Here is a 24,603-nt window from a genome sequence, read left to right as displayed (position 1 = left end):
GGATGCTGCAGCTACAGCAGGGGTAGCTACCTGCCTGCTCAAAGCTTCTTTTTTTTTTTTTTGTCCCATTGCGAAGCCGCAGTATTGAACTGAAGATCAAGATAGGTAGTCTCCACTCTCCTCCAGGGAGAATGTGACTGTTGGATAGATTGGATGGACCGGTCAGGTCTTTACCTGCCGTCACTTACTCTTACTATGTGATCATGATTTCTCTGTGTCTTCTGTGTTCAGATATCAAAGAGAAGAATCTGTAGTTGAGAATAAGCAGTTTGAACATACTTTTGTTTTCCGAGGACAAGCAGGCTGCTTGTTCTCACTGAAAGGTGACGTCCACGGCATCCCCTTCCAATCGGAATCTTCACTAGCAAAGACGTTTGCTAGCACTCGCGCGCCCATGCGCGACCATCTTCCCGCCCGAACCTGCTCGTGTTCGTCAGTCTTCTTTTGTCCGCGCTCGGGACGGTCGTGTTTTGCTGCCGTTTCGTGCCCCTCAGAAGACCTCGCGCGTCTTTCGTGTTTCTAATCATCACGAATTTTGATTTCGCCGGCGCGATTTTTCCGCCCATGTCATCGAAGCCTTCCAGCGGCTTCAAGAAGTGCACCCAGTGCGCCCGGATAATCTCGCTCACTGATAGGCACGCTTCGTGTCTTCAGTGTCTGGGGGCTGGGCACTGCCCGCAGGCCTGTAGTCTTTGTGCTCTTTTACAGAAGAGGACTCGGGTAGCGAGATTAGCCCAGTGGAACGTTCGGCGCTTCGACGGCAACAGCATCTCGGGATTCGTCGGGGGCGTCGGCAGCACCGAAGTCTTTGGAGATCGCATCGCGTCGACGGTATCGAGGCGTCTTCATCCTGCATCGTCGGTACCAAGACTTCGAAAGAGTGCGTCGGCGTCGGTGGTACCGGGACCCCCGCTGGTGTTGATGTCGTCGGACGGTGGTGCTTCGTCTGGAGTGCAAGTGAGGGCTGTCCATTCCCCTGCTGGTGGCGGTGAGCCTTTGGGTAGGTCTCCTCCTGCCCTGAGGGATCCTGCGGTACAGCCCCCCCGGGATCGACCTTCGGCCCCGGCCCCGAGGAAGCGACGTCTGGATTCTTCGTCCTCCTCATCGGTACCGGGGAGCTCCGGTGACATGCTTCGCTCGAAGAAGTCGAAGAAGCATCGTCACCGGTCACCTTCCCGACTTGGTACCGGGAGCTCTGGGTCACCGAGGGAGTCGGCACCCAGCAGGCATCGGCACCGGGAGGACCGCTCACCATCCAGGAGGTGTCGGTGCGCTCTACCCCGGACAGCCCGGTACCGCCTCCGTGCCCGGAACAGGTTTTGACCTCGACACCTGCACCGGCTTCTCAGTCTTTCTCCACAGCCGCTCTGCACGAGAGTCTCCGGGCCGTTCTTCCTGGCATCCTGGAAGAGCTGTTGCGCCCTTCTCCGGTACCGGGGGTACCTGCGCCATCGGTGCTGTCGAGTGAGGCGACAGCTGGCCCTTTGCCCGGGGTGAAGTCGGCTTCGGCTGCCTCCCAGGTGGACTCCCTGACAACGTCGGGGGAGGGAGCTTCGCCGCTGCCGGCCAGGGAGTCCACCTCTCAACGCTCCCACCGTGGCTGTGTTTCCACGGAGTCGAGACGGGAGCAGCTTCAGTCGCAGGTTCGTGAACTTGTCTGATACCGATGACGAGGCCTCGTGGGAGGCAGAGGAGGACATCAGATATTTCTCTGACGAGGAGTCTGATGGCCTTCCTTCTGACCCCACTCCCTCTCCTGAAAGGCAGCTTTCTCCTCCCGAGAGTCTGTCTTTCTCGGCCTTTGTCCAGGAGATGTCTACGGCCATTCCCTTCCCGGTGGTCGTGGAGGATGAGCCAAGGGCTGAGATGTTTGAGCTCTTGGACTATCCTTCTCCACCTAAGGAAGCGTCCACAGTACCCATGCATCATGTCCTGAAAAAGACATTGCTGGCGAACTGGACCAAGCCACTAACTAATCCCTCATTCCAAAGAAGATAGAATCCCAATATCAGATCCATGGGGACCCAGAGCTGATGCGCACTCAGTTGCCTCACGACTCTGGTGTGGTGGATCTGGCCAGAAGAAGGCTAAGAGTTCTAGGGAACATGCTTCGGCGCCCCCGGGCTAAGACTCCAGAACCTTAGACTCCTTTGGGAGGAAGGCCTATCATTCTTCCATGCTCATGGCCAAGATTCAATCATACCAGCTCTACACGAGCATCCATTTGCGGAATAACGTGCGGAAGCTGGCGGACTTGGTGGACCAGCTCCCTTCTGAGCAAGCCAAGCCGTTTCAGGAGATGGTCAGGCAGCTGAAGGCATGTAGGAAATTCCTGGCCAGAGGGGTATTTGATACCTTTGATGTTGCGTCCAGGGCCGCTGCTCAAGGTGTAGTGATGCGTAGGCTCTCATGGATGCGTGCCTCCGACCTGGAGAATAGGATCCAGCAGCGGATTGCGGACTCCCCTTGCCGAGCGGATAACATTTTTGGGGAAAAAGTCGAACAGGTGGTAGAACAGCGCCACCAGCGGTATAACGCTTTCGACAAATTCTCCCGCCGGCAGCCTTCAGCATCTACCTCATCAGGTAGACGTTTTTATGGGGGAAGGAGGGCTGTTCCCTACTCTTCTGGTAAGCGTAGGTACAATCCTCCCTCTCGACAGCCTGCGGCCCAGGCTAAGCCCTAGCGCGCTCGCTCTCGTCAGCAACGTGCGCCTCAGCAAGGCCCCACAGCTCCCCAGCAAAAGCAGGGGGCGAGCTTTTGACTGGCTCCAGCAGAGCATAGCCGATATCAAAGTGTCCCTGCCGGACGATCTGCTGGTCGGGGGGAGGTTGAAAGTTTTTCACCAAAGGTGGTCTCTTATAACCTCCGACCGTTGGGTTCTTCAAATAGTCCGGCAAGGATACGCCCTCAATTTGGCCTCCATGCCTCCAAATTGCCCACCGGGAGCTCATTCTTTCAGCTTCCTGCACAAGCAGGTACTTGTAGAGGAACTCTCCGCTCTTCTCAGCGCCAATGCGGTCGAGCCCATGCCACCGGGGCAAGAGGGGCTGGGATTCTATTCCAGGTACTTCCTTGTGGAAAAGAAAACAGGGGGGATGCGTCCCATCCTAGATCTAAGGGCCCTGAACAAATATCTGGTCAAGGAAAAGTTCAGGATGCTTTCCCTGGGCACCCTTCTTCCCATGATTCAGGAAAAAGATTGGCTATGCTCTCTGGACTTAAAGGATGCTTACACGCATATTCCGATACTGCCAGCCCACAGACAGTATCTCCGATTCCGTCTGGGAACACGGCACTTCCAGTACTGTGTGCTACCCTTTGGGCTCGCCTCTGCGCCCAGGGTGTTCACGAAGTGCCTGGCTGTGGTAGCAGCAGCGCTCCGCAGACTTGAAGTGCACGTGCTCTCTTATCTCGATGATTGGCTGGTGAAGAACACATCCGAGGCAGGAGCTCTACAGTCCATGCAGATGACTATTCGACTCCTGGAGCTACTGGGGTTTGTGATAAATTATCCAAAGTCCCACCTTCTCCCAGTACAGAGACTTGAATTCATAGGAGCTCTGCTGGTTTCTCGGACGGCTCGTGCCTATCTCCCGGAGACAAGAGCAAACAATCTGTTGTCCCTCGTCTCCCGGGTGCGAGCGTCCCAGCAGATCACAGCTCGGCAGATGTTGAGATTGCTCGGCCACATGGCCTCCACAGTTCATGTGACTCCCATGGCCCGTCTTCGCATGCAATCTGCTCAATGGACCCTAGCTTCCCAGTGGTTTCAGGCTGCTGGGGATCTAGAGGACGTGATCCACCTGTCCACGAGTTTTCTCGAATCCCTGCACTGGTGGACGATTTGGTCCAATTTGACTCTGGGACATCCTTTCCAAATTCTTCAGCCGCAAAAATTGCTGACTACGGATGTGTCTCTCCTGGGGTGGGGAGCTCATGTCGATGGGCTTCACACCCAGGGAAGCTGGTCCCTCCAGGAACAAGGTCTACAGATTAATCTCCTGGAGTTAAGAGCGGTCTGGAACGCTCTGAAGGCTTTCAGAGATTGGCTGTCCCACCAAATTATCCAAATTCAGACAGACAACCATGTATTACATCAACAGGTTGCCATGTATTACATCACAGGTTGCCATGTATTAAATTAACAAGCAGGGGGGCACCGGATCTCGCCCCCTGTGTCAGGAAGCCGTCAGCATGTGGCTGTGGGCTCGCCGTTTACGGCATGTTTCTCCAAGCCACATATCTGGCAGGCGTAAACAACAGTCTGGCCGACAGGTTGAGCAGGATTATGCAACCTCACGAGTGGTCGCTCAACTCCAGAGTAGTGCGCCGGATCTTCCAAGTGTGGGGCACCCCCTTGGTAGATCTCTTCGCATCTCGAGCCAACCACAAGGTCCCTCAGTTCTGTTCCAGGCTTCAGGCCCACGGCCGACTGGCATCGGATGCCTTCCTCCTGGATTGGGGGGAAGACCTGCTGTATGCTTATCCTCCCATACCTCTGGTGGGGAAGACTTTGTTGAAACTCAAGCAAGACCGAGGCACCATGATTCTGATTGCTCCTTTTTGGCCGCGTCAGATCTGGTTCCCTCTTCTTCTGGAGTTGTCCTCCGAAGAACCGTGGAGATTGGAGTGTGTTCCGACCCTCATCACCCAGAACGAAGGGGCGCTTGTGCATCCCAACCTCCAGTCTCTGGCTCTCAAGGCCTGGATGTTGAGAGCGTAGACTTTGACTCTTTGGGTCTGTCGGAGGGTGTCTCCCGTGTCTTGCTTGCTTCCAGGAAAGATTCCACTAAGAGGAGTTACTTCTTTTTATGGAGGAGGTTTACCGTCTGGTGTGACAGCAAGTCCTTAGATCCTCGCTCTTTTCCTACACAGACCCTGCTTAACTACCTTCTGCACTTGTCTGAGACTGGTCTCAAGACCAACTCTGTAAGGGTTCACCTTAGCGCAATCAGTGCATACCATTACTGTGTGGAAGGTAAGCCGATCTCGGGACAGCCTTTAGTTGTTCGCTTTATGAGGGGGTTTGCTTTTGTCAAAGCCCCCCATCAAACCTCCTACAGTGTCATGGGATCTCAGTGTCATTCTCACCCAGCTGGTGAAACCTCCTTTTGAGCCACTGAATTCATGCCATCTGAAGTACTTGACCTGGAAGGTCATTTTCTTGGTGGCAGTAACTTCAGCTCGTAGAGTCAGTGAGCTTCAGGCCCTGGTAGCCCATGCTCCTTACACCAAATTTCACCATAATAGAGTAGTTCTCCACACTCACCCTAAGTTCTTGCCGAAGGTGGTGTCGGAGTTCCATCTGAACCAGTCAATTGTCTTGCCAACATTCTTTCCCCGTCCGCATTCCTGCCCTGCTGAACGTCAGCTGCACACATTGGACTGCAAAAGAGCATTGGCCTTCTATCTGGAGCGGACACAGCCCAACAGACAGTCCGCCCAAATGTTTGTTTCTTTTGATCCCAACAGGAGGGGAGTGACTGTGGGGAAACGCACCTTATCAAATTGGCTAGCAGACTGCATTTCCTTCACTTACGCCCAGGCTGGGCTGGCTCTTGAGGGTCATGTCACGGCTCATAATGTTAGAGCCATGGCAGTGTCAGTGGCCCACTTGAAGTCAGCCACTATTGAAGAGATCTGCAAGGCTGCGACGTGGTCATCTGTCCACACATTCACATCTCATTACTGCCTGCAGCAGGATACCCGACGCGACAGTCGGTTTGGGCAGTCGGTGCTTCAGAATCTGTTTGGGGTTTAGAATCCAACTCCACCCCCCTAGGCCCATTTTTTATTCTGTTCCAGGCTACACTCTCACTTAGTTGGATAAGTTGTTAGGTCAATCTCAGTTATGTCCTCGCCATTGCGAGGCCCAATTGACCATGTTTGTTGTTTTGAGTGAGCTTGAGGGCTAGGGATACCCCATCAGTGAGAACAAGCAGCCTGCTTGTCCTCGGAGAAAGCGAATGCTACATACCTGTAGAAGGTATTCTCCGAGGACAGCAGGCTGATTGTTCTCACAAACCCGCCCGCCTCCCCTTTGGAGTTGTGTCTTCCCTTATCTTTGTCTTGCTACATATGGGACTGACGAACACGAGCCGGTTCGGGCGGGAAGACGGTCGCACATGGGCTAGCAAACGTCTTTGCTAGTGAAGATTCCGATTGGAGGGGGATGCCGTGGACGTCACCCATCAGTGAGAAAATCAGCCTGCGGTCCTCGGAGAATACTTTTCTACAGGTATGTAGCATTCGCTGCGCTGATATGTCTGGTTGATTGACATCAGCATTGGAAGCTTTTGATCACGTTGCCCCACTCCAACTTATCAACCCATCTTCATCCTGGCATGGGAAAATCTGGTTTCACAGTGGATCGCGCTTGCTTAAACAACAACTCCATAAAATGGAATGGGTTTGGAGAAAAACTAGATCTGCGCCTAATTTAGAGTCTTATAAATCACTACTTCAGGACTTTTAACTTCTGTCTTAGGAAGGCAAAGAAACAATACTTTTCTGAGAAAGACGTCAAATCCATCAAAAGAGCTATATTCCATCATTTTTTATTCTGATAGCTCCCTCGAACACTCAGGAAAACTTGCCCCCTCTGCGAAGACTCTTGCACAATTCTTTTCCTCAAATGTAGCAAATCTCCTTCAATCCTTTACACCCTTTCTCTCCCTACCCTGCTGGATGCTCCCACTTTGCCCTCCCAAGTCCCCTCAACCCCTCAGTCCCTGCTTAGTTCTACTTGAGCTGCTATTATCATCTCTCTCTCTCTCTGTCCTTCTAGTCCCAGACACTTTATTCTCTCTCCAAGGCCCTTCAGTCCATGAACAGTACCTTTTGTCCTCTTGATCCTGTTCCCTCCTAATGGTTCAAAACACCAGAATTAGAACTTCCTCCCAAAATCCTTCTCATATCATAGTCTTTCATTTGGTGTGGTCCCTACTTGATGACAAACAGCAGTGATCCATCCAATATTAAGCCCTTAGATTCCCAAGTACCGGTTCATTATCGCCCAGTCTCTAATCTTTTTGCTTTCTTTGAAAAAGTTGTTCATTTACAGGTCTCAACATATATGGATAAGACACTTGCACTTCATCCTAGGCAATCAGGCTTCAGGTCTCATTACAGTACAGATACAGTTCTGGTTGCATTACTCAATGAAATGTATTCTCACCTCGATAAATGCTATGTGGTTCTCGCTGTCTCACTTGACCTGTCAGCAGTTTTTGATCTAATTGATCACTCTTTTCTGCTTTCCTGTTTAGGGTCCTTGGGTATGTCAGGTACTGTTCTTCCCTGGTTCACATTTTTCCTAGCTAATCATTCCTTTCATGTCAAAACTGTGGGGTCACGCAAGGGTCTGTTCTTCCCCCTTTCTTTTCAACCTATTCTTGAGCCCTTTAGTGACGCTTATTCAATCCACTGGAATTTTGTTTCACTTTTACGCTGACAATATTCTCTTGATCTTCCCCACCCATCCAACTTCACCATCTACCCGGGCACTACAATGTTGCCTTTCTCTTATCCTCTGACTGGTATACTTCACATAGATTAGTTTTAAACAAGGATAAAACAGTAGCATGTTGATTTCTCCGAAGACAAGTAGGCTGAGTTGTTCTCGCAACTGGGAACCGGCATTTGCAATAGCAAAAAGAAAAAACTTTGCTAGAGCCTTCTGGCGCGCGTGGACTGACTTCCCGCCTACCGCGTGAGCGCGTCCCTCAGTTTCTATTTTTTTCTGTGATGAGCAGATTAAATTCTGTGGCTCCTTTTTCATGCATGGGAAAGAGCCTTCAGTTTTTCTTTTTCGACTTTGTCGTTTGTTTTCTTCATTAAAAAAAAAAAAAAAAATTCCTTTCTTTTTCGATAGAGGCCGGGTTTCTACCCCTTTTGTGCCCTTTTTACTTCAGCACAGTCGAGTCATTTGTTTTTTGCCGGTGTGGTTTTCCCTTTCTTGTCATCGAAGACACCCAGCGGCTTCAAACGTTGTACTCGGTGCAACTGGACCATCTCAGGTACAGATACTATTTCTGGTGTATCCAGTGCCTTGGTCCCAACCATAGCCCAGCTCGTGCCTTTTGTCTTCATATGAAGAAAAGGACTCAACTTGCTCGAGAAGCCCAAAGAGAGAAACTTTTTGGGGCTCGGTTCGGTCCTTCGGCATCGGAACCAAGGTTGGTGGCGTCGACATAGAGGGAAGCATCGACGTTGGGCGCAGAGGTACACATGACTGAGAGAGGCCATGGCACGCTGGAATCAGTGAGGCCCCTGGGACCGTCCATCATCGGACCCGACTACGAGGAGATGTGAGGATTTGACATACGTCGAGCGAAGGCTATGAATCACCATCACCGTTCTCCCTCGACGCATGGTGCTAGGAGTTCTGGAGCGTCGAATGTTTCGGCCCCTGAGAAGCATCAGCGCCGGAAGGACCACTTCCCCCTCCATACAGGAGGTGCCGATGCGTTGGCCTCTTAGCAGTCCAGTTCCTGCTCCTGAACCTCAGCCAATTTTGCTACCAACTGCCCCACCGGCCCCCCAGCCTTCTCCGATGGCGGCATTCGATGAGCGCATTCGGGCCTTACTTCCGGAGCTTCTGGAAGGACTGCTGCACCAGTCTGCTTCGGCATCGAGGGTACTTAAGCTTACCATGCCACCTTCTGCAGCTGCGTCTGGCCCTTCACCTGTGGTGATGTCCCCAACCTCGGTGCTGCTTGAGGCTCCGGTGTTGGCTGCCACCCAGGTCCACTCCCCATCAACGTCGGTGGAGGAAGCCTCAACACAGTCCATGCGGGTGTCGGCCCCTCAACATCACCATCAAGGACGTCGGTCCTCGGCGTCAAGGCTAGCTCAGTCACTGAGGTCCCTGAGAGAAGTGCTTTCCGATACTGAGGAGGAGTGCTCGTGGGAGTCAACGGAGGATCCCAGGTACTTTTCCTCCAATGAGTCTTTTGGGATTCCCTCTGAACCTTCCCCTCCACCTGAAAGGAGACTGTCTCCTCCTGACAGCCTCTCCTTTTCATTGTTTGTACGGGAAATGGCTGAGGCCATTCCATTCCCTGCAGAAGTGGAAGTTGAGCCCAGGGCTGAGATGCTTGAGGTCCTGTACTACGTCTCTCCACCTAAGGAGGCAGTAACGGCTCCTTTGCATAAGGTACTCTGGAAAATCCTTATGCAAAACTGGTCATTCCTTCTGTCTGGTCCTGTGATCCCAAAAAAGACTGATTCCCAGTATCAGATCCATGGTGAACCTGGGTTGATGAGGTCTCAGTTACCCCACAACTCCATGGGGCCCTCAGGAGAACCAAGAGTACTAGAGACTATGCCTTGGCGTCCCCAGACAGAGAAGCTAGGACCTTGGATTCTTTTGAGAGGAAGACATATCAGGCCGCTATGCTTGCTGCCCATTTCCAGTCTTACCAGCTCTTCAGAAGCATTCACTTGCGGAACTCGGTGAGGCAGCTGTCTTCCTTTGTTGATGCCCTCCCTCCAGAGCAGGCCAAGCCTTTTCGCCAGGTGGTCAGGCATCAGTAGGTGTTTTGTAAATTCCTGGCCAGGGGCACTTATGACACTTTTGATGTGGCATCCAGAATCTCTGCTCAAGTATAGCGATGCGCAGACTCTTATGTCTGCGTGTCTCTGACCTAGACCATTCGCTCCAGCAGAGGATGGTGGATGTACCTTGCCGGGGGGATAACCTTTTCGGAGAGAAGGTGAAAGACCTGGTCGACCAGCTCAAGAAGCACACAGATGCTATGGCTTCTCTCTCCTGCCAGGCGCCTTCTGCTACAGCCTCCTCATCTAGGAGGATTTTTTGGGGGGCCACAAAGTGCTCCCTATTCCTATGCTAGGTGTAGGTACACTCTGGCGTCCCAACAGCCTACTCAGGCTCAGCCCCAGCGCACTCATTCTTGTCAACAGCATTCGCCTAAGGCCCCTGCTGCTCCCCAGCAAAAGCAAGGGACGGGCTTTTAACTGACTCCGGAAAAGCATAGCCACAGTGAAAGTGTCCATACCAGATGACTTGCCGGTTGGAGGGAGGTTAATATTTTTTCACCAAAGGTGGCCTCTCGTAACCTACGGCTGGTGGGTTCTTCAAATAATCCGGTTAGGATACACACTCAGTCTGGAATCCAGACCTCTAAATTGCCCATCGAAAGCTCATTCCTTCAGCTCTCCACTGAGGCAGGTACTTGCAGAGGAACTCTCCGTCCGCCCTTCTAAAGGCCCATGTGGTCAAACCCATTTCACCAGGGGAATAAGGGCTGGGATTCTATTCCAGGTACTTCCTTGTGCAGAAGAAAACAGAGGGGGGGATGCGTCCCATCCTAGACCTAAGGGCCCTGAACACTAGTTCGAGAAAAGTTCAGAATGGTTTCCCTAGGCACCCTTCTTCCCATGATTCAGGAAAATGATTGGCTATGCTCTCTGGACTTGAAGGATGCTTATACGCACATCCCGATACTTCCAGCTCACAGGAAGTAGCTTCGTTTTAGGCGGGGAATGCAGCACTTCCAGTACCGCATGCTGCCCTTTGGCCTAGCGTCAGCCCCCAGGGTATTCGCAAAATGCCTAGCGGTAGTTGTAGCGTCGGTATGCAGGCAGGGGGTGGATGTGTTCCCTTATCTCAACGAATGTCTGTTGACAAGCACCTTGGAGGATGGTGCTTGGGAGTCCATGCGGAAGACTTTTCAGGTGCTGGAACTAGTAGGGTTCGTTATAAATTATCCCGTCCAATCTCACTCTGATTCAGAAATTGGAGTTCATTGGAGCATTGCTCGACACGAGAACAGTTCGTGCCTATCTTCCCGAGGTGTGGGCATACAACCTTCTCTCCCTAGTGTCCAAGGTTCAAGCGTCACAGCAAGTCACAGCTTTGCAGATGTTGAGACACTTGGGGCACATGGCCTCCATAGTCCATGTTACACTCATGGCACGCACATGAGATCTGCTCAGTGGACCCTAGCTTCTCAGTGGTATCAGGCCACAGGAATTCTAGAAGATGTCATCCTTCTATCCACCGATTTTCTACATTCTCTTCACTGGTGGACGATTCGATCCAATTTGACCATGGGGCGTCCATTCCAAATTCCTCAGATACAAAAAGTGATGATGACGGATGCATTTCTTATGATGTGGGGGCCTCATGTAGATTGGCTTCACACCAAGGGAGCCTGGTACCCTCCAGGAAACAGATCTTCAGATCAAGCTTCTGGAGCTGTGAGCAATTTGGAACGCTCTCAAGGCTTTCAGAGATCGGATGTCCAACCAAATTATCTTGATTCAAACAATCAGGTTGCGATGTACTGCACTAACAAGCATGGGGGCACCGGATCCCGCCCTCTGTGTTAGGAGGCCGTCCAGATGTGGCTTTGGGCGCACCATCATGGCATGTTTCTCCAAGCCACTTATCTGGCAGTTGTAAATAACAGTCTGGCCGAAAGGTTGAACAGAGTTATGCAACCTCACGAGTGGTTGCTGAATTTGGGTGTGGCCTGCAAGATCTTCCGAGTGTAGGGCATCCCCTCGGTGGATCTCTTTGCCACTCAACTAAGTCACAAGGTCCCTCAGTTCTGTTCCATGCTTCAGGCCCAAAGCAGACTAGCATCAGGTGCCTTTCTCCTACATTGGGGAACAGGCCCTTCTGTATGCATATCCTCCCATACCTCAGGTGGGGAAGACTTTGCTGAAACTCAAGCAAGACCGTGGAACCATGATCCTGATTGCGCTGTCTTGGCCGCATCAGCTTTGGTTCCCTCTTCTTCTGGAATTGTCCTCCAAAGAACAGTGGAGATTAATAGTGATGTCACTGGAAAGTTCACTCTCTGCCTCCATCTGCTGGTAAGAGTTACACTACTTTGCACTGGTCTAGTAGGACTCAAGGAAAGGAAATTAGAAGGTAAAAACAAATTTCACCTTTTGTAATATTGTAACTACAGGACTGTCCTCATATCTTATGTAAAGAATTTATATCTAAGATTGTGTTGATGAAAAACAAAATATTATATATCCAAATAAGCATCTGTAATGAAAACCTTTTGAGACCTTAAGAGTTATAGTAGTAATTAACTGAATCATGTGTTTGTCTTAAGAGATGAAGTAGAATTACTGTTAAACCCTTTTACATATTGCATCTGTACTAATGTGTTAAATATTTTCCCTCCTAGATCTTCCTCAGAACTGTGATTCTAACATTCCCCTAGTTGCTCAGGAAATAATGAAGAAAATGATACGCCAGTTTGCAATTGAATATGTTTCAAAACTTCAAGAGATCAGAAGTGGGTCTTCAAATGAATCAAGAGCTAATTGTAATGGAATTCAAATGAATCAAATGCAAAACCCTCTTCAGGAGGAACAAGATGGACCCTTAGACCTCACTGTGAGTCGAGCAGAAGAGCAGAATTATCAGCAAGGTAAGGATAAAGGAGTTTGTTAGATACTAGATGGCCCCTGTAGTTAGAAGCACAGGTGCCTCTTAGAAGGCTCAGCACTATTTTTAACTGGGTGCCATGTGGTATCCAAAAGCAATTAGAATCATTCCTCCCATGCTACCTACTTTTCTTTTGACTCTGAGACATATGTATCTTTATAGTTCTTCTACCTAGTTAAACAAGAGTTTATGGTGTTCTATCCACTAAACTGTGTGATGGGCTCTTAAAAATTTAAACTAATTGTCTTGAACCATTTTACATGTTCTGATTTCTTACGCAATGTAGATTTGTAAATAGTCTGCCTTTTTTTAAACACATATGTGTATCTGTTACTTTATATTTGAAGAGTTCTTTTCTAAAACTGTCAGTCCAATTTTTGTCAGTTGTATGCGATTAATTTCATTTATCAAGGCAGGATTCATTTACTGTAGTTTATCCTTGTGCCGAAACGCACTAATACGTTCATGGTATTTTAATGGCTTTGTGGTGAATACTCTATGCAGAACTCATTCAGTCCAAAAGCTGCTACCTATTTTTCTCAAAACAGTTGCTGATTGAGTGAGCTTTGGAAAAGTGCTTTTCTGTTGTGTTTTTATGCAAACACTATAGCATTTATCTTTTAAGGACTCAAAATACTTCTTGTTCATAGTAGAATTTCCAATTGACTTCAGATTTTCTGAGCAGGTTGATTCATAGTCACATAGTAGATGACGGGAAATAAAACCTGCATCATCCATACAGTATGCCCAACAAGATAATTGGTATAAGGTATGATGAGATATTACATACTTGCTCTTGATTTCTCCTTGCCATTTTCAGGACACAGACCGTAGTCTATCCGGCACTGACCTTGTTCTCCAGTTACTGAATTTGAATCTGTCCAACCACGATCAGGACACAGGCTGTAGAAGTCTGTCCAGCACTGGCTTTGCTTCTCAATTGCTAGTGTTGCCATCTAATTACCTAAGTTTGTTGGTTCCATGTCTTCTATATAGGATTCCTTTCTGTTTATCACACATATTTTTGAATTCCGTTACAGTTTTCATCTCCACCACCTCCCACAGGACAGCATTCCAGATATCTACCACCCTCTCCATGAAAAAGTACTTCATGATATTATTCCTAAGTCAGCCCCCCCCCCCCCCCCCCCCCCCCCCACCACCTCAATTTTGTCCCCTAGTTCTACCATCTTCTCGTCTCTGGAAAAGGTTTGTTTGCAGAATAATACCCTTAACTACCTATGGTGGACATGTTCAGGTCCTCAAGTCTCTCCTCGTATGTCTTGCAACGCAAACCCCATACCATTTTGGTTGCTTTTCTCTGAACTGCTTCAAGTCTTTTTATGTCCTTAGCAAGATACGGCCTCCAAACCTGAACACAATACTCTCAAGTGGAGCCTCACCAACGACTTGTACAGGGGCACCAACACCTCCTTTTTTCTGTTGGTTATACCCCTCTCTATGCAGCCTAGCATCTGTCTGGCCTTGGCCACTGCCTTTGTACACTGTCTGTCTGAATTAAATAATCAGGTTGCCATGTTTTACACCAACAAGCATCTCGCCCTGTGTGTCAGGAAGTCGTCCAGATGTGGCTTTGGGCTCGCCGTCATGGCATGTTTCTCCAAGCCACTTATCTGGCAGGCGTAAACAACAGTCTGGCCGACAGGTTGAACAGGATAATGCAACCTCACGAGTGGTCATTGAACATGGGCGTAATCCACAAGATCTTCCAAACGTGGGGCACCCCCTCTGTGGATCTTTTTGCCACTCAGATCAATCACAAGGTCCCTCAGTTCTGTTCCAGACTCCAGGCCCACCTCAGACGTCTTTCTCTTACATTGGGGAACAGGCCTTCTGTATGCGCATCCTCCCATACCTCTAGTAGGGAAGACTTTGCTGAAACTCAAGCAAGACTGTGGAACCAGGATCCTGATTGCACCCTTCTGGCCACGTCAGATGTGGTTCCCTCTTCTTCTGGAGTTGTCCTCCGAAGAACCGTGGAGATTGGACTGTTTTCCAACCCTCATCACTCAAAACGAGGGGTCACTTCTACATCCCAACCTCCACTCTCTGGCTCTCAAGGCCTGGATGTTGAGAGCTTAGAATTTGCCTTCTTGGGTCTTTCAGAGGATGTCTTCCGAGTCTTGCTTGCTTCCAGGAAAAATTCCCCTAAGAGGTGTTATTCTTTCAAATGGAGGAGGTTTGCCGTCTGGTGTGACAGCACGGCCCTAGTTCCTCTTTCTTGTCCTACACGGACCCTGCTTGAATACCTTCTACACTTGTCAGAGTCTGGCCTCAAAACCAACTCAGTAAGGGTTCATCTTAGTGCGATTAGTGCCTCTCATTGCCGTGTGGAGGGTAAGCCTATCTCTGGGCAGCCTTTAATTGTTTGCTTCATGAGAGGTTTGCTTTTGTCAAAGCCCCCTGTCAAACCTTGTCAGCAATCGTCGTCTAGGGTTGGTCCCGGGTCCAGTTCGCAGAGGCAGTGAGTTCTCAAAGAATGCACAATCCACACGGGCTTGGATATGTAAAGTATGTTATATTTGCAGATATGTATAGGTTCATAGCACTTAGTACAGGTAAATGGTACAATGCTGTCCCTTGGGTGTGTGTTTAGAGTAAGAGAAAGAAAGGATAGGGTGTTTGTTCAGAGAAAGAGAGAAGCCTTGGGGCTGTGCTGCAAGAGGTATATAGGTTTGCAGAGAGAAAGGAAGAGAGAGAAAAACTGTCAGCCACCAGAGCCCTGTGCCCTGGTGGCTAAAGATGGAGGTGTGCAGAGAAAGAAAAAGAAGAAACAAAGGCCTGTGCTCTGCTGCCGAGAGACAGAGCAAGAAGTGCCGCTGGGCAGAGAGCAGTGCCCTGGACAGAGAGCGGTCGGTCCCTGGACAGAGAGAGAGCCCTGAGCATGTGCTCTACTTTTATACCTCAAGAACAGAAAAAGATCAAAACTTATCTTCCTTCCTAGCCAAAACTCCGTTTGCTTTCTTTGAAGCCAGGAGAGGCGAGCAATTTCACAGGCAGTGGTGTACCAAGGTGGGGGCGGTCCGCCCCGGGTACACGCTGCTGGGGGGTGCCGCAGCGCGCGCCTGCTCAGAGTTCGCTAACTTTGCTTGTTCGCTGCAGCTCCCTCTGCCCCGGAACAGGAAGTAACCTGTTCCGGGGCAGAGGGAGCTGCAGCGAACGAGCGAAGTTAGCGAACTCGGAGCAGGTGCGCGCTGCGGCACCCCCCCCCCAGCAGCATGCACCCGGGGGGGGGGGGGGGTGCCATTTCGCCAGGGGGGGGGAGGTGTCATTTAGCGGGGGGGGGGGGGGGGCGCATCGGCGATCCGCCTCGGGTGCCATCCAGGCCAGGAACGCCATTGTTCACAGGTTGTCCTTTTTGAAGTTCCGAGCTATGGAGCCTCTATGTCTGCCCTCCTTTGTTCTCAAAGAGAGCTCTGCTCCCAGATGGAACAAAAGGTATGCTGATCAAGAGCAATTAAACACAGGGCTAATGTGCATCTCAACACCATTTGTTCCATTTTTCCATCCTCTGATTCCTGAAGGGGAGGGGGAAGTTCTCAGAGGTCAGAAGCTGGTTTCATATTAATATAAGTATGTCCAGCAATAATTTTGACTTCCAGCAATCCTGACATTTCCACCCCCTTTTTTTTTTTTTTTTCATGGAGGCAAGATGGAAGCAAACCTGGGTACCTGATCTGTCACTGTAGTGACAGACTATTCCCATACCTCCAGTTATATTGTTCCTGCTAATTCATATCTCCACAGTAGTGAGATGTTTAAATCCCATTATGAGTCCAAGCCTCGTGTCTTAGGTTGGGCAGTCCTTAATATGCCACCTTACCCGTCTTAGAGCAGAATGGACAGTGCATAAGGGGTGCAGGCATTTGGGAGGTTAAGCCTATTGGTACCACCAGGATGCCCGTTATACAAAGCTCAAATTAACCTGCCAGACTAGAGTGGCTCCAAAGACAAACCTCTACCAGTGTCATGGGATCTTAACGTCGTTGTCACTCAGCTGATGAAAGCTCCTTTTGAACCACTGAATTCCTACCATCTGAAGTACTTGACCTGGAAGGTCGTTTTCTTGGTGGCTGTTACTTCAGCTTGTAGGGTCAGTGAGCTTCAGGCCTTAGTAATACATGCAATTTATATCAAATTTCATCACAACAGAGTAGTCCTCCGCATGCACCCTAAGTTCCTGCCAAAGCTGGTGTCGGAATTACATCTGAACCAGTCAATTGTCTTGCCAGCATTCTTTCCCCGTCCTCATACCCGCCCTGGCGAAAGCAGTTTGCACACCTTGGACTTCAAGAGAGCATTGGCCTTTTACGAGGAGTGGACAAAGCCCTTTAGACAGTCCACCCAGTTGTTTGTTTCTTTTGATCCCAACAGGAGGGGAGTCGCCATCGGAAAATGCACAATCTCCAATTGGCTAGGAGATTGCATTTCCTTCACTTACGCCCAAGCTGGGCTGACTCTGGAGGGCCATGTCACGGCTCACAATGTTAGAGCCATGGCTGTGTCGGTGGCTCACTTAAAGTCAGCCTCCATTGAGGAGATTTGCAAGGCTGCAATGTGGTCATCAGTCCACACATTCACATCTCACTACTGCCTTCAGCAGGATATCCGACGCGACAGTCAGTTTGGGCAGTCGGTGCTGCAGAATCTGTTTGGGGTTTAGAATCCACCTCCACCCCCTTAGACCCATTTTTGTTCTGTTTCAGTCTGCACTCTCAGTTAGTTGTTTATTGTTTCAGGTCAATCTATGTTATGTCCTCGCCATTGCAAGGCCCATTTGGCCAATGTTTGTTTTGAGTGAGCCTGAATGCTAGGGATACCCCACATGTTAGAACAAGCAGTCTGCTTGTCCTCGGAGAAAGCGAAGATACATACCTGTAGCAGGTATTCTCCGAGGACAGCAGGCTGATTGTTCTCACAAACCCGCCCAGCTCCCCTTTGGAGTTGATTTGTTTCTTTTTATGCTTTTGATTTAACTGAGGAACGCGTTCACGTGACGGGCGGGAAATCGGTGCGTGCTGCATGCGCGCCAAAAGACTCGGGCAAAACTTTTTTTTATATATTTTGCTTGCAAAATGCCGATTCCTGGGCCGACACAGACGTCAACCCACATGTGAGAACAATCAGCCTGCTGTCCTTGGAGAATACCTGCTACAGTTATCTATCTTCGCTATGTTGCCAAGCACTGACGTCAAGACTTACCAGTCTGTAATTTCCTGAATCCCTTTTTAAAAACACATTACATTGGCCACCCTCCAGTCTTCAGATACTACAGACATTTGTAACAGGTTACAGATCACTAACAGCAGATATCTAATTTCATATTTGAATTATTTCAGTACCTTAGGGCAGTGGTTCCCAAACCTGATCCTAGAGGCTCCTCAGCCAGTCAGTTTTTTGGGATATCCACAATTAATATTGTATTAATGAGAGTTTTGCATGCAGTGGAGGCAGTGCATACAAATATCTCTTATGAATATTCATTGTGAGTAGCTCAAAAACCTGACTGGCTGGAGTGCCTACAGGACCAGGTTTGGAAATCACTGGCTTAGGGTGTGTACCATCCGGTCCAGGTGATTTACTACTCTTCAATTTGTCGATTTGGCTTAGTACATTTTTAAAGGTTCACCACTGAGATTTCTTTCAGTTCCTCTTCATTGTCACCCTTGAAAACTATCTCTGGTACAGGTAAATTTCTTACATCAGTAAAGACAGAAGCAATGAATATATTTAGCCTCTCTGTTATTTCTCTGTCTTCCCTGAGTACCTCTTTCACTCCTTGATGATCTACTGGTCCCACAGATTCCCTAACAGGCTTTCTGCTTCAGATATACCTGAAAAAAGTTATTACTCTGAGTTGTTGTCTCCGACGCAAGTTTCGCTTCGGTTTTTTTTTTTTTTTGGCCTTATCAGTGCTTTGCAGCTAACTTGCCAGTGCTTATGTTGTTTCTTTGTTTTCTTTATTTGGTTCTCTGTGGACAAGCAAGCCTTCTTATTCTCACATCTGGATGATGCCTCCCATTGTGGATGTTGACTAGCAAGTGAAATACTAAGTTCTAGCAGCATCGCACCACACAGGCTCTAGTGCCTTCCCACCTGATTCATGAGCATGGGTCCCCCAATCTTTTTTTCATGGAGCTAAGAGGATGCGTTTGCATGTGCTGTGCTATTGAATCTTTCTAAGTGCCCTGCCCATGTAGGTATTCTTCTTTTTTTTTTTTTTTTTTTTTTTACTTTTTCTCAGTTTTTCGTTTTTCCTCACCCCCCTCTAATTATTTTGAGATTTTTCAGCCTTTTTCTGTTTTGTTTTTTAATTATTTTCAGGTGTGGCTGCCTGGTGTAAGCCACAGCCCCGACCTCAATTTTAACACTGCCCCTTTTGGAGAGTTAAAGATTGAGGAGTTTAATTTTGCCCTAGATGCTTTTTTCAGTGTCATAGAAGACCTCCAATAGCTTCAAGAAGTGCGCCCGGTGTAGATAGGTGATTTCTGCTATGGACCCGCACAGTTGGTGCATCAGGTGTCTTGAGCCAGATCATGACTCCTCTGATTGTGATCTCTGTTTAAAAATGCAGGTGATAAGTCAGTGACTGCGACTGGCTTAAAGAGAGCAATTTTTTGGCTCCTTGAATGCCGGAACATCAACTTCTCTATTTTGAACCACCAAATAGAAAAAATGTGGGGACTATAAATCAATGTCCAAAATCATGTCCCAAACATTAATATATTCAGCAGGCTATTTCAGGATATATTCAAAATATATACAGCAAGATATTTCTCATAATCTTATACAGACACTTATAGGGATTATCAGATCTACATGCATCTCGCAACCATATGAACAATCTTGTTCTATCGTTATAGACGAAATGGTGCGGTGCAAATCCTCATAGAATCCCACTTTTATTACTGTGTATATTTACTTTTTTTTCAAAAGAATTTTCAGTTTTGTATTCCAACTCGCACACTATAGCAAAAGTACCCCTTTTGTGATCAGCTGTAGCTTATTTAAATGGGAGGTTCGCGCTGAAACGCCGTGGCCATCTTTTTTATGCAGGAGCATATGAAGGATGTAATGGTAAAAGAACATAATTTATTATACATTTTTAAGTCATAAGAAACTTTTTTGATGTTAGCACAATTTTTATTAACTTTTTTGTGTTGCAGAGAGCCTCTTCCTTGATAAAGCATTATGCGAAACTTGGCCATGTCGGCGGGGGTTCCCTGACGTCTTTATGTGCTGCCACTAAAGATAAGTTTATACGAAGGAGCACGTTTGTTATGCCAAAATATTTTTGCTATAGTGTGCGAGTTGGAATACAAAACTGAAAATTCTTTTGAAAAAAAAGTAAATATACACAGTAATAAAAGTGGGATTCTATGAGGATTTGCACCGCACCATTTCATCTATAACGATAGAACAAGATTGTTCATATGGTTGCGAGATGCATGTAGATCTGATAATCCCTATAAGTGTCTATATAAGATTATGAGAAATATCTTGCTGTATATATTTTGAATATATTTTTAATATATCCTGCTGAATATATTAATGTTTGGGACATGATTTTGGAACATCAACTTTGGCACTGGTGGCATTGATCTCCATGGCTGCTCAGACTTAGGCATCCACGGAGAATGCACTAGCATCAATTGGGTCTCAACCTTCCTTGACACCGGGTGCTGATAACAGGCCCCAGGAACGATAAGCATCGGACCGTAGACCGAGGATACGTACGGATTCAGCGGCGTCCTAGTCGGTGGCAGGGGATTGAGGTGCTCTACATCGGCAGAACCATGAGAAGCATAAGCATTGATCTTCCTCCACGCGTGGTACAAGGAGCGTTGGGACATCAGATCCTCCAATACCCGAGAAGCGGTGCCAGTTTCTTTTAAGGTGTGAATAAACATGGTGGATAAAGGTGAGCCAGTTGATGTAGTGTATCTAGATTTTCAGAAAGCTTTTGACAAAGTTCCTCATGAGAGACTCCTGAGAAAATTAGGGTCATGGAATAGGAAGCAATGTTCTGGTGTGGATTAGTAATTGGTTATTGGACAGAAATGGAGGAGGGTGAATAGTGCAGTACTGCAGAGATCAGTATTGGAACCGATGCTATTTAACATATTTATAAATAATCTGGAAATCGGAATGACAACAACATTTGAAGATGTCACAAAACTAACACATGCAGACTGAAGAATTGAAGGAAGACCTTAGGGAATTGGAAGTCTGGGCATCCAAAAGGCGGATGAAATTTAATGTGGACAAATGCAAAGTGATGCACATTGGGAAGAATAACCTGAATCATAGTTAACTGAGGCTAGGGTGCACCTTGGGGGGTCAGCACCCAAGAAGATCTAGATGCAGTTGTAGGTAATACGTTGAAATGTTCTGCTCAGTGTTTGGCAGCAGCCAAAAAAGCAAATAGGATGCTAGGAATTATTAGTAGAGGAGTGTGATAGCCGTGTTAGTCCACTCTTAAGGTTATCAATAGAAATCAAACAAAATAAAACATCCTGTTAGAATATCAATGATATGCTTTGATGTCCCCATGCATATCTCCTACCCACCCCAATCCTCCCACCCTGTCAGACTGTCATAGTAATGCTTGAATGTTTTCACTTATATACACTGTCAGCTAGCACATTTGCTTATTTCCGATCTGACGAAGATGGGCAACCTTCGAAAGCTAATCAAGAAATGTATTAAGTTATGTCCAATAAAAAAGGTATCATCTTATTTTCTTTTCCATGTTTTATTTTGTTTGATTTCTATTGATAACCTTAGGAATTATTAGGAAAAGGGATGGTAAATAAGACCAACATACTATAATGCCTCTGTATTGCTCCTGTCTCAGTTGTGCCCATGTTTCGTGCTCTCCTTCCTCTCGCCACCTGGTGGCTGCAATGGACTGCCTGGTTATTGTCACCCGTTCCAGATTTCAGCTCAGTCCGGTCCGGATCTTCTGGGCTGCCAGACATGCTTTGGTTGAACCTACACAGCACCCGTAGTTGCCTGGTGATTGCTGCAGCTTGAGCCTCAGCTGCTGCTGGGCTTATTAGCCAGTTGGAAATTCTCTGCTTTGCCTTTGCATCGCCTTAGGCCCTGGTTTATTGGTGCTTGTTGCACTTCTGCCTAGCTTGGTTTTTATTCTAGTTACTTGTCTGATTCTAGTTAGTCTGTGTGTAGTTTAGCTTAGGGTTATTGTTTGTTTCCTAGACTTGTTCCTTGTTGGTCTTTTTGTGTTTAGTTTCTGTTTGTCTGTGTTTCTTGTTCAGTGGCTGCCTGGCAGCTTTCAGTTCTGTCTCGTGTTAGTGTTTGTTCCCTGTTTTAGTGGCTGCTTGCAGCTTCCAGTTCCTACCCTGTCCTGTAAGTCCTGTCGGCCGCCTGCAGCCAGGGGTTCAACTCCTGGGGAAGGGCGGCTAGTGCAGGTGAAGTCTTGCTGTTCCTATCTGAGTTCTGTCTGGTTCCTGGTGTGGGGTGGTTTGCCTGCCACTGCAGCTCCTCGGCAGTGGCCCAAGGGCTCACAAACATAGTTTCTGCTTGAGAAACCTAACAGCTCCATGGTGCGACTTCACCTTCAGTATTGTGTTCAGTTTTGATCACCATATCTCAAAAAGGATATAGCGGATTTAGAAAAGATTCAAAAAAGAGCGACTAAAATGATAAAGAGGATGGAACTCCTCTCGTATGAGGAAAGGCTAAAGAGGTTAGGGCTCTTCAGCTTGGAAAGAAGGATGAGGGGAGATATGATTGAGGTGTACAAAATCCTGAATGATGAAGAACGAGTAGAAGTAAATTGATTTTTTACTCATGTCAAAAGTACAAAGACTAGGGGACACTCGAGAAAGTTACATGGAAATACTTTTAAAACAAATAGGAGGAAATATTTTTCACTCAATGAATAGTTAAGCTCTGGAACTCTTTGGCAGAAGATGTGGTAACAGTGGTTAGCGTATCTGGGTTTAAAAAAGGTTTGGAGAAGTTCATGGAGGAAAAATCCATAGGCTGCTATTGAGACAGACATGGGGAAGCAACTGCTTGCCCTGGAATTTGTAGCATGGAATGCTGCCACAATTTGGGTTTCTGCCAGGTACTTGTGACCTGGCTTGGCCACTGTTGAAACAGGATACTGGGCTAGATGGAGCATTGGTCTGACCCAGTATGGCTTTTCTTATGTTTGACACCAACGTTTTCTCAGATTACCTTTGCCCCAGCTCCCGAGCCTTTGCCAATGCCCTCCTTTCCAGAATATGCTCCAAGAGGAACTGATGCAGTTGTTGCAGGGTGCTCCCAATTTGGCATCGAAGGAAAAACATGTATAGAATGTTTGTACGTTTGGGAAGCTTGCCAGGTGCCCTTGGCCTGGTTTGGCCGCTGTCGTGGACAGGATGCTGGGCTCGATGGACCCTTGGTCTTTCCCAGTGTGGCATTACTTATGTACTTATCGGAACTGCCCCAGACTCTCTCCGAGGCTACATCAGTGCCGGTGACCAGATCTTCATTGCTGTTGCCTCACAGGGTGTAGACGTCAATGACAGTGAAGGAAGTACTGATTTCTTTCTCCAAGGATAAGCAGGCTGGATTATACTCACAATTGGGTCAACGTCCATAGCAAAAAAGAAAAATTTGAGCATGTACCTCAGTTTTTTTTTAAATTTATTTTATTTGTTACATTTATATCCCACATTTTCCTACCTATTTGTAGGCTGAATGTGGCTTACATAGTACCGGAGAGGCATTACAGACTCCGGTGTAAACAAATACAAAGTGATGTTGTGGTAAGAGAAAGGTCATGTGGCACAGCCACACTAGGGAATCGTACAACAGAAGAGTTCTGTTATGTCCATTACATTCTTTAGTTTTGTTGTGTTGCAGAGATCAGGCATTTATGTTAGATTGGTAGGGTATGCCTTTTTAAGCAGGTTAGTTTTTAGTGTTTTCCAGAAATTTAGGTGGTTGTTCGTAGTTTTCAAGGCTTCTGGTAATGCATTCCACAGTTGTGTGCGTATGTAGGAAAAACTGGACGCGTAAGTTGATTTGTATTTGAGTCCTTTGCAGCTTGGGTAGTGCAGATTTAGGTACGTTCATGTTGATTCGGATGTGTTTCTAGTTGGTAGGTCAATCCCTTTGCCGCTTGGGTAGTGCAGATTTAGGTACGTTCGTGTTGATTCGGATGTGTTTCTAGTTGGTAGGTCGATCAAGTCTGTCATGTATCCCGGAGCTTCACCGTAGATAAATTTGTGAACCAGAGTGCAGATTTTGATAGCAATATGTTCTTTGATTGGGAGCCAGTGTAGTTTTTCGTGAAGGGGTTTTGCACTTTCAAATCGCGTTTTTCCTAAGATAAGCCTAGCTGCCGTGTTTTGAGCGGTCTGAAGTTTCTTTAAGGTATGTTCTTTGCATCACGCATAAATAATATTGCAGTAGTCTACATGGCTTAGTACCATTGATTGTATCAGGTTGCGAAATGTTCCCCTCGGGAAGAATTGTTTCATGCTTTTGAGTTTCCACATTGAGTGGAACATTTTCTTTGTTGTGGATGTCACTTGGCTCTCTAGTGTTAAGTTGTGGTCCATTGAAACGCCGAGGATTTTCAGGCTGTCTGAGATAGGGAGGGTGTAATCTGGGGTGCTGATAATTGCGGTTATCCGCGGTGTGTAGGGATCAGAGGATGAGACAGTGTGTTTTTTCTTTGTTTAGTTTTAGTTGAAGTGCATTTGCCCAAGAGTCCATGAAATCAGGCTGATCTTGATTTCGTTGGTGATTTCTGCCAGTTTAGATTTGTAAGGAATGAATATTGTGACATCGTCTGCATAGATGAAAGGGTTAAGGCCTTGGTTGGGTAAAGACTTGGCTAGTGGGGTCATCATTAGGTTGAAGAGGATCGGTGATAGCGGTGATCCTTGTGGTACTTCGCAGTCTGCTTTCCACGGTGATGATGTGTTTGAGTTTGATTTTACTTGATATGTTCTTGTGTTTAGGAAACCCTTGATCCAACTAAGTATGTTTCCACCAATCCCAAACTTATCTAGTAATCTTATTAATATATTATGGTTTACCATGTCGAATGCACTAGATATGTCGAATTGGAGGGGGAGAATGTTTTTGCCTATTGCTATTTCCTGCTTGAATTTGGCTAGGAG

The 24,603-nt window shown here is 47.5% G+C and overlaps 1 protein-coding gene across 3 annotated transcripts in view; it reads left to right on the top strand.

Annotated features, from left to right (window-relative positions):
• Nucleotides 1-24,603, top strand: part of LCORL (ligand dependent nuclear receptor corepressor like) — a 286,137-nt gene that overhangs the window by 151,030 nt on the left and 110,504 nt on the right. For all 3 annotated transcript variants that reach the window (XM_030191226.1, XM_030191228.1, XM_030191230.1), the window contains one exon: nt 12,174-12,419. In XM_030191226.1, the coding sequence (XP_030047086.1) occupies nt 12,224-12,419 (196 nt within the window). In that variant the 5' untranslated portion in view covers nt 12,174-12,223. The remainder of the gene's footprint in view (nt 1-12,173; nt 12,420-24,603) is intronic.

This window comes from Microcaecilia unicolor, chromosome 2 (assembly GCF_901765095.1).
Source record: "Microcaecilia unicolor chromosome 2, aMicUni1.1, whole genome shotgun sequence".
Taxonomy (NCBI): domain Eukaryota; kingdom Metazoa; phylum Chordata; class Amphibia; order Gymnophiona; family Siphonopidae; genus Microcaecilia; species Microcaecilia unicolor.
This window is presented reverse-complemented; position numbering and strand designations above follow the sequence as displayed.